This window comes from Camelus dromedarius, chromosome 5 (genome assembly GCF_036321535.1).
Source record: "Camelus dromedarius isolate mCamDro1 chromosome 5, mCamDro1.pat, whole genome shotgun sequence".
Taxonomy (NCBI): Eukaryota; Metazoa; Chordata; class Mammalia; order Artiodactyla; family Camelidae; genus Camelus; species Camelus dromedarius.
The window spans coordinates 4,385,509-4,401,215 of record NC_087440.1 but is presented as its reverse complement, the minus strand read 5'-3'; the positions used below and the strand labels follow the sequence as shown (position 1 = coordinate 4,401,215).

The 15,707-nt window shown below is 40.6% G+C and overlaps 1 protein-coding gene across 1 annotated transcript in view; it reads left to right on the top strand.

Annotated features, from left to right (window-relative positions):
- Positions 1 to 15,707, top strand: part of LOC135321359 (adenylate cyclase type 1-like) — an 82,955-nt gene that overhangs the window by 64,614 nt on the left and 2,634 nt on the right. The window contains exon 3 of the mRNA XM_064486355.1: positions 13,038 to 13,162. Coding sequence (XP_064342425.1) covers positions 13,038 to 13,162 — 125 coding nt within the window. The remainder of the gene's footprint in view (positions 1 to 13,037; positions 13,163 to 15,707) is intronic.

Below are 15,707 nucleotides of genomic sequence, written 5' to 3'. Positions count from 1 at the left end.
CCTCTCCAATATTTGTTATTTCTTGCCTTTTTGATAGTAGCCATTCTAATGAGTATGCGACGAAATCTCATTGTGGTTTTGATTTGCATTACCTTAATAATTAGTAATGTTGAACATCTTTCATGTTCCTGTTAGCCATCTGTTTGTCTTCTTTGGAAAAATACCTATTCAGATCATTTGCCCATTTTTTGATAAGGTTTTTGTTGTTGTTGAGTTATATGAGTTCTTTTTATATTTTGAATATTAACCCCTTGTTGTATATATGACTTTAAAATTTTTAGATATCTTATCCCTTTCAGTAGGTTGTGTTTTCATTTTGTTTGTGGTTTCCTTTTCTGTGCAGAAGCTTTTCAATTTGATATAATCCCGTCTGTTTTTTGTTTTGTTCTGTTTCATTTTGCTTTTGTTTCTCTTGCTTTAGGAGACATATCCAGAAAGATATTGCTGAGATCAGTGACAGTGTGCCTATGCTTTCTTTTACTTTTTTTTTTTTATGATTTCATGTCTTATATTTGAGTTTTTAATCCATTTTTAGTTGCTTTTTGAATGTGGTGGAAAATAGTGGTCTAGTTTCATTTTTTTGCATGTGGCTGTCCAGCTTTCTTAGTGTCATTCATTGAAGAAGCTATCCTTTCTTATTGTGTTTTCTTTGCTCTTTTGTCATAAATTAATTGTCTATATGTGTGTGAGCTTATTTCTGGGCTCTCAATTCTGCTCCACTGATATATATGTATACTTTTCTTCCAGTATCATGCTGTTTTGGTTACTATAGCTTTGTAGTTTAATTTGAAATCAGAGAGTGTGACATCTCCAGCTCTGTCCTTTTTTCTTGGAATTGCTTCAGCTACTTAGTATCTTCTGTAGTTTCATATAAATATTAGCATTTTTTTCCTGTTTCTTTGAAAAATGTTGTTGGAATTTTGATACAGATTATATTTAACCTGTGGATTGCTCTAGGTAATATAGACATTTCTAACTGTTCCATTTCTTTGTGTCTTTGGTTTATTTCAGCAGTGTCTTATAGATTTTAGTGTACAGGCCTTTCAGCAACTTGTTAAAATTTATTCCTAGGTATTTTATTTATCTGTTTATTTATGTTGCAATTATAAATAGGATTGTTCTCTTAATTTCTCTCTCTTCTAGTTTGTTGTTAGTGTGTAGAAATGAAAAAAAATTGTATATTGATTATGGATCTTGCAACTTTATTGTATTCATTTATTATTTGTAATAGTGTTTTTTGGTGGAGTCTTTAGGATTTTCTATATAATCATGTCATCTGCACATAGTGACAGTCTTTAACTTCTGTTCCAAATTGGATGCTTTTTATTTCTTTTTCTTTTTATTTCTTTATTTCTTTTTGCCTAACTGCTCTGTCTAGCATTTTTAATACTGTGTTTAATGAGTGGTGGGAGTGGGCATCCTTATCTTGTTCCTCTTCTTAGAAAAAAACAGCTTTCAATTTTTTATCTCTGAGTATTATGTTAGCTTTGGCTTTATCATATATATGGCTTTTATTATGTTGAAGTACATTTTTTCTATACCCATTTTATTGAGAGTGTTTTTGGTCATAAAGAAGTGTTGAATCTTGTCAAATACTTTTTCTGTATCTATTGAGTTGAATATATGATATTTATCTTTCATTTTGTTAATGTTATATATGTATATTCATTTTGTTATTTTATATATAAATATAATCTCACATTGCTTTGCAGATGTTTAACCATAGTTTCATCCTAGGAATTAATCCCACTTGACCATGGTGTATGATCTTTTTAATCCACTGCTGTATTCAGTTTGTTAATATCTGTAGAGGATTTTTGCATATATGTTCATCAGAGATATTCGGCTATAATTTTCTTTTTTTGTGTTGTACTTGTCTGGTTTTGGTATTAGGGTAATGATGGCCTCATAAAATGAGTTAAGAACTGTTTTTCCTCTTCAGTTTTTGGAAGAGTTAGAGAGGAATTGGATATTAATTCTCCTTTGGATGTTTGGTAGAATTCACCTGTAGAGCCATTTTGGTCCTAAAATTTTGTTTTTTGCGAGGTTTTTGATTACTGTTTTAATTCCTTACCAGTGATTGGTCTATTCAGATTTTCTGTTTCTTCATGATTTAGTCTTGGAACATCGTATGATTGTTAAGAATTTATTCATTTCTTCTTGGTTGTCCAGTTTATTGACATATAGCTATTCATAGTATTCTCTTACAATCCTTCATATTTCTGTGATATCTTTTGTTATTTCTTCTCTTTCTTTTTTGATTTTATTTATTGGAAGCTTCTTCCTTTTATTTTCCCTAGTGATAATAGCTAAAAGTTTGTCAATTTTGTTTATTTTTCAAAGAACTAGCTCTTCATTTCATTGATCTTTTCTGCTATCTGTTTAGTTTCAATTTCATGTATTTCCACTCTGATCTTTATTATTTCCTTCCTTCTACTCACTTTGGGCCTTGTTTGTTCTTTTTTTTTCTTCCCCTAGTTCTATTAAGTGTAAAGTTTGATTATATATTTGAGATTTTTCTAATTTATTGAGGTAGACTTTTATGACTATAAAATTCTCCATTGGTATTGCTTTTGCTGCATCCCATAGATTTTGGTATGTTGTATTTTCATTTTTGTTTGTCTTCAGGTGTATTTTTTGTTTTCATTTGATTGCATAATTGATCCAGTAGTTGTTCAGTAACATGTTCACTTTTCACAGACTGTGATTTTTCTAGCTATTTTCTTATACTTGATATCTAGTTTCATACCATTGTGATCAGAAAAGATGCTTGATATCATTTCAGTCTTTTTAAGTTTATTGAAATCTTTTTGTGTGTCCTAACATATCATCTATTCTTGATATATTCCATGTACACTCAAAAAGAATATGTATTCTGCTGCATTTGGATGTAATGTTCCATAAAATCTATTAAGTCCATATTGTCTAAAGTTTCATTTATTGGTGCTGCTTCCTTGTTGACTTCCTGTCTCGATTATCTATTCATTGGTATAAGTGAGGTCTTAAAATTCCCTACTATTATTGTGTTGCTGTCAATTTCCCCCTTAGCTCTGTTACTAATTGTTTTATCCATTTTAGAGCTCCTCTGTTGGGTGCATATGTATTAATAACTGTTGTGTCTTTTTGATGAAAAGTCCCTTTTATCATATTATGTCCATCTCTATCTTTTGTTACCACTTTTGGTTTGAATTCTATTTTGTCTGATAGAGTATGGTTATGTCCACTTTTGTTTGGCTGTCTTGTATAGAGCATCATCTTTCATCTTTTCCCCTTGAGTCAGTGTTTGTCTTTAGAGATGAGTTGAGTGTCCTGAAGACAGCATGTACTTGGGTTTTATTTTTTATTCCATCCAGCCACTCTGTGTTTCAATTGGTGTTTCAATTAAATCCATTTACATTTAGGGTGATCATTGATTAATGAGGACCTAGTACTTCCATTTTGTGTTTTGTTTTCTGGTTGTTCTAATCTCTGTTGTTGTTGTTGTTGTTTTCCTATTGTTTCTGTCTGCCATTCTATTTTGGTAAATTTCTTCCATATTTTTCTCTTTTTTCTTTCTTTTTTATGTGTCTGCTCTAGTTTTATGTTTCATGGTTTTTATGAAGTTTGTATAAAATATCTCATAAATAAAATTGTCCTTTTCTTCTTGATAGCATCTTACCTGAATTTGCCTCTATGGGTTTTGTCATTTTTCCTCTTTCTCTTTTATGTTCTTGTCATCTCAAATTATCTCTCTTTATTTTGTGGTTTTATTACCAAAATAGAAGCAGCTATAGTTATTTTTACTGATTTTCCCCTTTATCTATTATTCTAGAGTTAAATGTTAACAACCTACAATTTTCTGATTTCAATTTTATGATTCTAATTTCTCACCTTAAAATTTTATGTAATTTTGCCTTTTCATTTCAGGTAGAAGGGCTCTTTTAAAATTTATTGTAAAGCAAGTCTGGAAGTCTAGTGGTGATAAACTCTCTAAGCTTTTTGTTGTTGTTGTTGTTCTGGGAAAAGCTTTACTTCTTCATATCTGAAGGATAACTTTACTGTATAGAGTATTCTCAGCTGGCAGTGTTTATCTTTCAATATTTTGAAGATGCCATTGCACTCTATCCTGGCCTATAGCATTTCTACTGAGAAATCTGCAGATAGCTTAATGGAGTTCCCTTTTTAGGCTGTCATTCTTTTTTATATGACTGCTTTTAAAATTCTTTCTTTGTCATTGACTTTTGACAGTTTCAATATATTGTGTCTTAGAGAAGGTCTTTTTGCATTGAGGTAAATAGGTATTTGCTTTAGCTTCATGAACTTGTATATCTAATTCCTTCCCCATGTTTGGGATGTTATCAGCTATGATTTCTTTAAATAAACTCTCTATACCTTTTTTCCCTTTTTTCTCATTTGGGATACCCATTACCCTAACATTTCCTTTCTACTAGAGTTCTCATAAAATATTTCTTTTTCCTCTTCTTCCTCCCTCCTCTTCCTCCTTCTTCCTCTTCTTCTTCCTCTTCTTCCTCTTCCTCTTCTCCTTCTTCTTCCTCTTCTCTCTTCTCCATTTATTTTTTCTCTATTTTTCTTTTTGAGTTTGCTTATTCTCTCTTCCATATGATCTGGTCTATTTCCAATGCATCTTTCATCTCATTTATTGAGTTCTTAGCTCCAGAATTTCTGTTTGGTTTCTTTTAGAGTTTGTCTCCTTGGTATTCTCTCTGTTTAATAACTTTATTCTTGAGTTTATTGAACTGTGTTTCTGAGCTTTTTGTAACTCATTGAGTTTTTCATGACAGCTATTTTGAATTCTCCATCAGTTAGTTCACAGTATTTTGTGACTTTAAGTTTGGTTTCTGGAGAATTGTTATTTTCTTCTTGTGATACTGTGTTACTGTGGTACTGTGGTTTTTCATGGTGCTTGATGAGCTGTTTCTATGCTGTCACATTTGAAGTAGTGAACACCTTTATTATTTAGGTAAATTAAAAAATTTTACTAATGATTTAATAGATTAGTAATTAGAGGCCTTTCTTTTGTTTTTCAGTAGGTTGCATTATAACACAAATTTTTAGTTTCTCTCACCTGAGCTGCCACTGGTTATATTTGAGAGTCAGCACTTTGCACCCTCTGCCACCTTTGCCAGAGGTATCACTGGTTCCCTCATTGTAGTTGCTTATGCCCTTGTGCCATCGTTACTGTTGTAGCTGGCATCATTTCCTGGGCATTGAGACGGCAGGCACCTCCACTGTGTCCAAGATCTCCTGAGTCACAGGCTCTGCTGCATTTGGGGAGAAGGGGAGGATAGGGAGTCTTTGGTGCCTCTGCTGCATCTGGAGTTACTGAGTTTGCAAATCTTACTGCTGTGGATGGAGAGGACTGGAGTTGTAGGTACCTTCATGGTTGGTAGGACCAGTTGCAGGCCCCACTGCCACTGCTGTCTGGTTCCCTGTGGCAATGGGAACCACTGCAGCTGAAAGGCTGGAGGCTGGAGTCATGTATGCCTCCTTCCCTGCTGCTACCTGGTTCTCTGGGGCTATGGGCTTAGTTGCTATGGCCAAGGGTCCAGGACCACAGGCACTGTCTCTGCTATTCCTTTTATTTTGCCTTCTCTGTGTGTCCCAGTCCACCCACCTTTATGTGTACAGGTGTGTGGAACTCCCTGGTATCCAGGTATGCTGGGCCAAATCACTTTTGTTGAGTTATGGATGTTTTACTGGTTATAATTTGAAGGAGAGAGACAAGGAGAGCATCTCATGCCATGTTGATGCTTATGGCACCCCCTTATTTCTAGTTCTATGACTGTTGTTAGCTTATAGTATACACTTATGGTATACTAGGAAATTTATAAGCATACTCACTTTTAAATTTCACAACAGTACAAAACTGAAGCTCAAAAAATTTAAAAAAATAATTTCTCAAGGTTACCCAGTAAATGTCAAGAACTATGACAAGTCTGAGATTGTACTTGATTTACAGTTTAACAATTTATCTGCCACAGTTTCTTGGATGGTGACAGAAGACACAGGACTCTTGGATCAGAAACCAAGGAGGGTTTATTATTCACAGAAATGCCAGGAGACAGAGTATCAGCATTTTTGCCAGTCCTCCAAACCCCAGTTCTGATAGAATGCATGAAGAGTATGAGATACCTGCATATGTAATATGTGTTATTATAGGAGGGGGATCATGAGCTTATAGAAATCAAATCCTCTATAATGGGCATGCCTGCCCGTTGCTCTTGGGAGAGGTCCTTTCTCTTTTTCCCAAGCTTTTGAACAAACTGCTTTCTCTTGGTAGAAGACATTGTTTCTGTGCCCTGAGCCTATTTGCTATGCAAATGTCTTTGAAAAGACAGTATGGTACAAAGAGAAAGACAGTGGGAATCTCTGCTCACAGACGTAGATCAATGTCAGAATTCAATGAAAAAATTTCTGCAGTAGGGGGTGTGGTGGGATGCCAGATTTGATGCCATTCTGTCAGGTTCCAAAGCCTTAGCTTGTTACCATTTGATACTTCACCAAAGTTTTTTGCATATCTCTTCAGAAATGTTTTATTATAAGAGAGTAAATGGAGTTTTATAGTTTAATCATTCAAAAGATGTTTATTTAGTTTTTAAGGCACAAAACGCCCTGAGTCAAAAGTATTTATTAAGGTACTTAAAGCCAAGAAGAATTTTAAGAGGTTTCAATGGAGTATTTCTAATACTACCTGAAAGTTAATTTCTGTTGTGGTACTCCTTCCTTTCCTGTTTGGTTCAGGTAAGAGCCTGTGGGGTCAGAAGGATCTGAATCTAAATACTGATTTTGCTACTTACTGACTAGACCCTTTGAGCAAAAATTGTATTATTTTGGAAACTATTTCTTTAGCTATAATAGAATGAATAGATAGACAGAAATTCCAATATCACAGTACTGTTGGAGTTTAATATGATAGCATATATAAAGTGCCAATTATCTACTGAGTTCTTAAGTAGCTCCCCCTTTCCACTTTTCATTAGTACTTCTTATCATCTCCTCTTTAAAGAAAGGAATTACAGTTAACAAAAACTGGATGGATAATATCATTTATCTTTATATCCACATCTAACCCTAAAGCCAACACTTCTATTTTTGTTGTTGGTTTTGTTGCCATTTTGTTTGTTTTTGCCTGAGTGTATACTCTACTTCCCTACGCCTCATCCCCAAGACTCTTCATGCTTATTTCCTTTGACTTGCATTCTAACCTCTGTAGCTTTTTAATCTATCAAAACATGACACCCACTTTTTTTTTGAAATTCAGTCTGCTCAGCTTCAGTTTGCCAAACTCATCTTTTCTTTTCTTTGACAATAATACTGATGACTACAGTTACTCATTCAAATATATTTATTAAGGGCCCACCCTATGCAAAGCATTGATTTCTGTGATGAATATAAAAATATGATTAAGAAACACTTCTTGTATTTAAGAATCCAGTTCTAATAGGGCTGATCATACTGTAATCAGGTTGTTATAGTAATGTGTGATAATTGCTTTAATATCAGAATCTATAGACTGTTAAGCATCTTGAAAAGGAAGAACTTAATTCTTCCCAGTTGAGTGGAAGGAAGTTCAGGTGCTTTAAAAGAGAAAATTTCAGAGGCCTTGCTAAAAATACAAACTATACAGAGTAATAACTTTTTCAGTGAGGCAGTAATTTTCCTTTCTAGTCTCAAAAGTAGTTCTCATATGTTATTAATATTCACCGGGTAAAGGTAGAGTCTGTGAAGTGATAACTTCATAGAGCACATGATCTAGTTTTCTAAGGAGCAATTTACCACCCACTAACCACTTTTTAAATTAAAGCTTTAAGAGTAGACAAATAGTATATTTGGATGTTGTGTGGTTGTCATTTTAAGAAAAAGAAAATATAGACTTCAATTCATGGCTTCCCTCCTCTACTTTCTGCCACTTGATAGCATACTGACTCTTTAATTTATAACTTTTCAGGGTGCTGATAACTCTGTAATGATTTGCTTATTGCTTTCCTTAGAGTTTACGTATTCTTGATGAAACTGTTACTTCCAGAGAGTTCTTTTGATGCTTCCTAACCATGATAGTTTAATTAAGAATGAATGCCACATCAACCTAGAGGGTATGATGCAAGGGTTTTTGTATTTGTTCATAAGCACGATGAATTTTATCAACACCATCTGTTAGTATTCATAAAGTCAGTTAATTGCCTGATGCTGGGCTAAACAGTATTATATAAAAAATGAATACAAATTCCTGTGCTCTAAGTCTGGAATGAAAATACCTGGCATACATGCCTTTTCTGTACTTCCTCCTTTAATAGACATTTCCATGACATTTATTCACACTGAGCTTTAATATGGTCTCAGAGTCCTTCTTAACTCGGTGTTCCCAACACTCCTTACAAATTAAGAGTGGTTGACAGACGAGGAGAAATGGATTTGCTATTCCTAGATTAAACATTCTAAAATTCATAATGATATTCTATATTCAGAATGGCCTTTTGGTATACATAACCTAGGGCAATAAGTGTATGTGAAAGTTACACATAAATTATAGTGTCATAAATGCACCTAAACCTGGATTCACACAAAATCAAACCATTGATGATGGAAGAATTAGCATATTAAGATTTAAGGAGTCAATCATAGAAAATTTAAGTTTATATTAGCATGAATTTTAGATTAATTAGAGAAAAATTTAAAGGATGTTATATTTTCTTGATGATTGAGTATATTTATAACCAAAAGTAAAGATAACAGTATTCATATGAGGTTTCAGGGAAAGCACTGATCAGTGAAGGGATACGATGTTGTAAAGTGTTGATGGAGTTTACTTTTATGTGGCAGGTGAGATCCTTTTGAGGAACGCTTGGATATTAGTTGACGTAGATGCCATACACTCATTTGGTGCCATGCGACCTAAACCAAAATTTTCACAGTGCAGCTAAGCAAAAGGGCTAATGAAGAAACTTGCTTCTGACAAAGCAAAAGAAGTTGAAGTTAGTGAGATTAACAATGAGAGTGAAAAGGGTTTTCCAAGTTTTATTCTTGGGAATAAGTCTGCCTTATACTGCAACGTGGTATATAAGAGAAAACAGCTGATAGAAAAAAAGCTGCAACTTGTTTTGTCAAGACAAAATTTTATTCTCCTGCTAGAAACCTGGATCAACAATCTGGATGAAAATGTGTGATACCAAAACATGGAATTAGGATGAACAATTAAGGACTATAGTTGGAGAAGGGGAAAGAGGAGGAAAGGTTTAGCCAGTTGTTTTCTGTATGCAAATCATACCAAAAGCCCTCCAAAGAAATGGCAACGTCTAATCAGAGGCTGTAAGTAAAACAAATCAACCTAGTAGAGCGTGTAACAAAAAAGTAATATAGTCATCCCTCTGTATCTATGGTGTATGTGTTCCAGGACCCACTGGGAACGCCAAAATCCGTGTTTACTCGGGGCAAATAGTCAGCCTTCTGTATCTGCAGATTCAGCATCTGTGGATTCAACTATCTGAGGACCTTAAATATAGTAGTACGTATATGTACTGAAAAAAATCTGTGTTTAACTTCGCCTGGGCAGTTCAAACTCGTATTGTTCAAGTGTCAGGTGTACCTGTAAAGGACACAGTGTTGGGGCTGGTGTGAGGAGGCTAGTAAAGTGTGTTCATTGTGTTTCTATGTTCTCATGCTTAGTGCTCTGGAAACCACCTCGAAAAGGCATTAGAAAACAGAAAATGTAATTTATTCTTTGTAAATGTCCTGATTACACACTTATACATATATAAATGCTGAGGAATGATATTCAGAAATATACTACATTTATAATGCATCTGGTTATTGATAAAACCCAAGTAAAAAGTAATAAAAAAGGAAGAAAACTGGAAAATATTTTATTGAATTAAAACCCAAAACACATAAGTAACTCAGTGTTATGCTTCTGTTCATTCCCATGTAGTGCTTAAACGTAATAATCTGAGAATTGAAGAATGAAACTATTTGTTTTTGTAAAATTTCCTGTACTCTATCTTAACAAAGTTGTTTTTCTGTTTGTTGTAACATTACTTTTTAAATATTTTTCTTTTGAAGCTTAATCTGTAGTTCCTTTTTAAAAAAATGCTTGATAAAACCTAATAAATTGCCATCCATTTTTCCTTAAATCCACTCCCAAAGAGACTGTTTTAATATAACTCACTGAATCATAGAAAGATTAGTATTAGTAATAAACTGTTCTATGCCAAATGAAAAAAATTCTCAAATGCACAGTTCAGTATCAAAATGTCATGTCAGGCCTTGCATTAAGAAATCTTTCTGAGATTTTTCCAGTCAAGATGGCAGAGTAGTAGGACCACGAGCTCACTTTTCCCCGTGACCACAACAAAATCACAACTGACTGCTAAACAACTATTGAAAAACAAAAGACTGGAACCTAGCAAAAAACATCATCTTCAACTGAAAACATAAAGAAGGAACCACAGTGGGACTGTAGAAGGGGTGTACTCTCTATATAATCGGACCCCATCCCTCCCAGGGTAGACAACCCCTAAGCTGAAGAATAATTAAGTCACAGAGGCCCTACCAGAGGAGTGAGAGTTTTAAGCCCCACGTCAGGCTCCCCAGCCCAGGGTTCTGACATTAGGTGGAGGAGGAAACCCCAGGACATCTAGGGTTGAAGGCCAGTGGGGCTTAACTCCAGGAGCCCCATAGGACTGAGGGAAACAGAAACTTCACTCTCTAGGGAATGTACACAGAGTCTTGCGTGCACCAGGTCCAAGGGCAGAGGCAGTGATTTCATAGGAACCTTGGCCAGATCTGCCTGCTGGTTTTGGAGGGTCTCCTGGGGAGGTAGGGCACTCCTGGAGTGTTCATCTACATGAGCTTTCCTGGAGGCTGACATCCTGACTGTATCATTAGCACCAAGACCTAGCCCCACCCAGCAGCCTGTAGGCTGAAGAGCTAGGAAGCCTCAGGCCAAACAACATATTGGGTGAGAATACAGCCCTGCCCATCAGCAGACTACCTGAGCTACAAATGCCTCTAGACATGGCCCCATCCACCAGAGGTCCAGGACCAAGCTTCACCCAGCAGTGGGCAGGCACCGACTCCTCCTGCCAGGAAACCTGCATAAGCCTATAGTGCAGCCTCATCCACCAGGGGACAGACACCAGAAATATGTGGGGGGAAAAAAAACAACTTTTTGAGAATTGGGGCTTTTATAGTTTGATTTAGTTGATTTCCAAAGATGTTATTTTAAATATTATCTTAGGAAATCTTTTACCACAGACTTTGAGTTTTTCTACTAACCATTACTATCTGGGCAACATTATTTGGGCTAAAATCTTTCATTAGTCCTATCATTTCACATAAAGGAATTTGGTCTCTTTATGTGAACTGCTACACTTGATAGTAATAAGGAAAAGATTTTCTGATTGCCTTTTAATAAACAAGCAAGATAAGCATAAGTCATTTGATAATAGGTTTATTTTAACACCTCAAAGACTGGCAGCAAAATCCTAGTGATACCAGGCCACAAGGAAAAATTTCTAAGTGTCTCAGGTGACTTGCTGTTTCTTCATCTCTTCCAGGCTGTTCCATCAACAGTCAGGCCAACACTCAGTCACCTTCTCATGTACCCTAACCTTGTTCTGAAAAGTCTCTTTGTGTGATAAAAGAAAATGAAAACATCCTGATTAAATTGGTTTAGTAATGTCCAGCATGATGGACCAAAGGATGCACAGTTTGTCTGTAAGGGTTTAAGATCTGTGAGATGATTGGCCTTCCCACCATGTATTACTTGAATGTGTTGTTTCTTATGTCAGAAATTGAATTTTTTTTATCTATCTCAGGAGATTGTGAATGTTAGAGAGACTCTTTCCTGCTAGTCATGACATAGTCGAACTGGACATTTCTGGCTGTTTTACAATTCACACATCTAGTGGCCTTAAGAGCAGGACTGACCGCTGGGTTTGAGTGTGAGGGGGGCAGCAGGTGTCCATCAGAGTGGGTGGAGTTCTGATGTGCTTAAGCACAAGCGCTAACTTAGACCTGGTGCCTGGCCTGAGGGACAGGCTGGAGGTGGGGGCAGGGTGCCCTCTGCGCCTCACCCCTAGCGGTCAGTTCTCCCGGGCTGCGAGCTCGGATTAATAGATGTACTGGTGTGACAGGGAACAGATCCAAGTGTCCATCAGGGAAATTCTATTGTTTACTCTCCCACTGAGAATCCACCAGCCAGTGCCCTCTGTGCCTGGATGGCTGGTCACATGAGACTGGATCCTGGCTCCATCTCGTTCACGTGGACTGGGGCATCCGGGTTGGTAGAGGGTGGCTCTCTGTGTCCCACTTGCCATCTGGGAAGTGGGCCCTTTGGGGCTCTTCCTCGAGGTCCCACATCCACCTGGCCCAAAGCTGAGCACTCCCAGCTCACACTGTCCAGTTCTGCCCGCTTCCCCCACCTTCTCCCGCGGATGCTAGCACTGCCTGCCCAGGCTTTGGGGAATCGACTAGGCCAGTATCTGAAATGTTATTAACACGCTTGGCTGAGCTCAGAAAAATCAATGCCTGAGGACAGAATCAGAAGATATGACCTGGAGTCGGCCCAGACACAGCTGGGGCACCCGGGCCTGTGTCACTCCCCAGGCCGGGTGGACCCCGAATCACATAAAGAGAAGGGGGCCTCTGCTCTCCTTCAGAGCATCCTGAAATACTTCGTTCTGGGCCCCACACCCGGAGGAGCCGAGGGATCCCACCCAGGGAAACAGTCAGGAGCTACTGTCCTTTCTGAAAGAGGGAGCTGGGGTGGGAGGGACACACACTGTGGCTCTACAGACTGAAAGGTCAGCCGCCTTAGCAGCAGGACTTGGCCTGAGGATGCTGTTCCAGGAAATGGGACTTTTTCTGGGGATCAGGACTGCATCCTGGCGATGTGGGGTGCAAGCAGGGGCTGGGAGCAGCTGCTCAGTGATGCTGTGGGGTCCCTGCTTTAGGGAGGTGTTTGCACTTAGTGACCCCAGTTATCCATGGCCTCCCCTCCAAAACCTCCACACTAACACCACACCGGGGCTGTTTTCCAGGCATCAACGTTGGCCCCGTGGTGGCCGGAGTGATTGGAGCTCGCAGGCCCCAGTACGACATTTGGGGAAACACAGTCAACGTGGCCAGTCAGATGGACAGCACCGGGGTCCAGGGCAGGATCCAGGTCAGTGCATTCAGAGTCCCCAAGGCGCAGGTGCCCATTCCTGCAGGCGGGAGACTGAGGCAGGAGAGGCAAGGGTCAGGCGCGGGCCAGCCACCCAGCTCTGCAGCCTGCATCCTCCCTTCCTCGTTTGCCTCTTCTGGGTGGGGACACGAAGCTGCATGAAGGTACGCTGATGGGGGCTCATTGTTTCTGCGGCCTTGGGGATTGGTCCCTGTGTGGCCATGCGGAGAGTCAGGGTGGTGAGTGACCGGGACAGTTGGGGACAGTGAGTGACCACTCCTAGAAGGAAAGGGGCTTCTTCACCATTCAAAGGGCAGAGGGCTGTGGGGCCACCTGACCTGGGATGAGACCCTGGTGCTATGACCCCAGCGGGGAGCCATCTGAAGGTTTCGAGGACAGTGGCCCCTGCTCTTCATGGGTAGGTGGGAGTGTGGTTCCACTCTCTGAATTTCCTTTAGAACAAGCAAGTGTGAGTCAGCTCAAGCCTGGATACTGCAGGCCTCTGGGAGCCTCAGAGGGAAGGAGCCTGTCCCCTGGGTGTGGCTGTGGCTGTTCTCTGGGGACCCCGGGGGACAGGGCAGAGAGTGCAGCACTTGACAAGCAGGGCTGCTGCCTTCCTGCTGTGGCCTGGCCTTGGGGCAGTGACAGAGAACTGTGCGCCCAATGGCTGTCACCACGTTGCAGCCAGTTAGCGCTGGTCATTTTGCTGATGCACAGAGTTGCACTTGGTCCTCTGCAAACCCTGTGAGATGTGCATTCATTCCGGGTTTTGACAAAGACACTGGGGTGCAGCCCCCTGCAGGATGTGGTTCCAATGAGAAGGTTGCGAGCCTGGGGCTCTCCCACCTTGTGCCTGTATGATTCCGGTGGCCCCACCTGGCATTTGCTGGGCACTAACTCTTGGTCAGGTACCTTGGTGGGTCCCTTGGATCCATCAGCTTGAACGACCAGCAGACCAAAATCCTTATGGCGCTCTCTTGCTGCTCAGAACGTAGGTGGGATCTCCGTGCAGCATCTGTGGTTCTTTTTCTTAAGCTTCCCTTAAGGTGGTGAAACACACATAACATAAAATTGACCATCTTGGGCAGTTTTAAGTGCCCGGCTCGGTAGTGCTAAGGGCATGCATGTTGTTGTATGGCTGTCGATCCCAGGTCACCGTGTTCCTTTCCTAACAGGATCTTTCACCCCTGTTCCTTGCAGCCTTCCCTAAGAGCTGGTCATGTCCCAGGGGAGACCTGGCGGGAGCCCCACCCACTCTCCAGCCTGGCCACGTCCAGAGCCAATGTCACGTTTCTAAGTTTCAGGAGTCAGATTGAGTCGGCCACTCCTCTGCTCAGAATCGCCCCTGTTCCCTCAGCCTCTTTTGAGGGCTGTTTGCCATCACATGGCCTCCCTCACACCATCCTGCCTCCCCCAGCTGCTGCCTGGCGATGTCCGCGTCTGGGCTCCCACAGGGCAGTGCTGTGTCTTGGTTCCGTGGTCCCTCTGCATGGACCTCCCGGGAGGGCCTGCATCAAGCAAGATTTTTGCAGACCAGGCCCCTCACCTTCCTCCATTTGGTTTGAGTGTCAGCACCCATGCACCTGGGACAGGGCAGGACAAGAGCGGGGCTCTGCTGACATTTGTCAGCCTGGGTGAGACCAGCAGTCCCTGCCCCCGGCCTGGCCACATGACCGCCCTCTTCGCTGAAGGCGCTTTCGGCCCATCGGGCTCCTGCCTGCTGTTTTGAGGGAGAAACACTTATGCTCCCCTGTTGTGTGGTTCTTTTAGGGGTTCCTGGTCATAGTACAGGAGAGAGCCCCTTCCCTGTGCTGGCCCACATTAAACCTTTGCTTCTTCCCTTGAAAAAGGGAGTGAGAGACTGGGATTTTAATGTTAAAGGTTTGTAAAGAGGCATCTTACTTTTTCCTGAAAATAATGTCAATTATACATCGCCTGCCGGAATTCTCATTCCTCAGCCCTCTGGTGGAAGCTTCTTTCTTCTGTGTCAAAAATCCAAAAAAGGAGACTCCCTCCCACCCGTGTCTCCTCTCTCAGGAGAGGCAGGCGAGGGTTCTGTGCAGACTGAAGTCCCAGGGACATCTCGGGTCCCCACTTTCCAAGGAGTAAGGCAGCCAAGGGAAGGCTGACCACGACGATGCCCAGATTCCACCTCGGCCGTCCACTTGGGGACCAAGCAGATGCTTCCCTGGAAATGCCTTCAGGGGGCCCAGCATGTGTTCTCACGCAGAGTGAGCTTGACATGGCTGTGGGGTGGGTCCTCCCCTGCCGGCCAGGCCTCATAGAGAACTCTAGGGAGCGTTCCCAGTTCGACTCTGCCTTGACGCAGGGACCCTCACGCAGATGGCTAAGAATCGGACATTCTGGGGGATGCCTTTGTGGCCTCTTGAGGCCCTTGTGTCTCTGAGCTCCTGACCTAGGCACTCGCCAGGACTCACCCTGGTAACAGCACGCACTGTCCTGATTCACAGCCTGGGACTTCCTGGCTGGAATCTCAAGGCTGAGGGGCATACGGGGACAGCTTGCAGCCCGAGCTCCCAGGTGG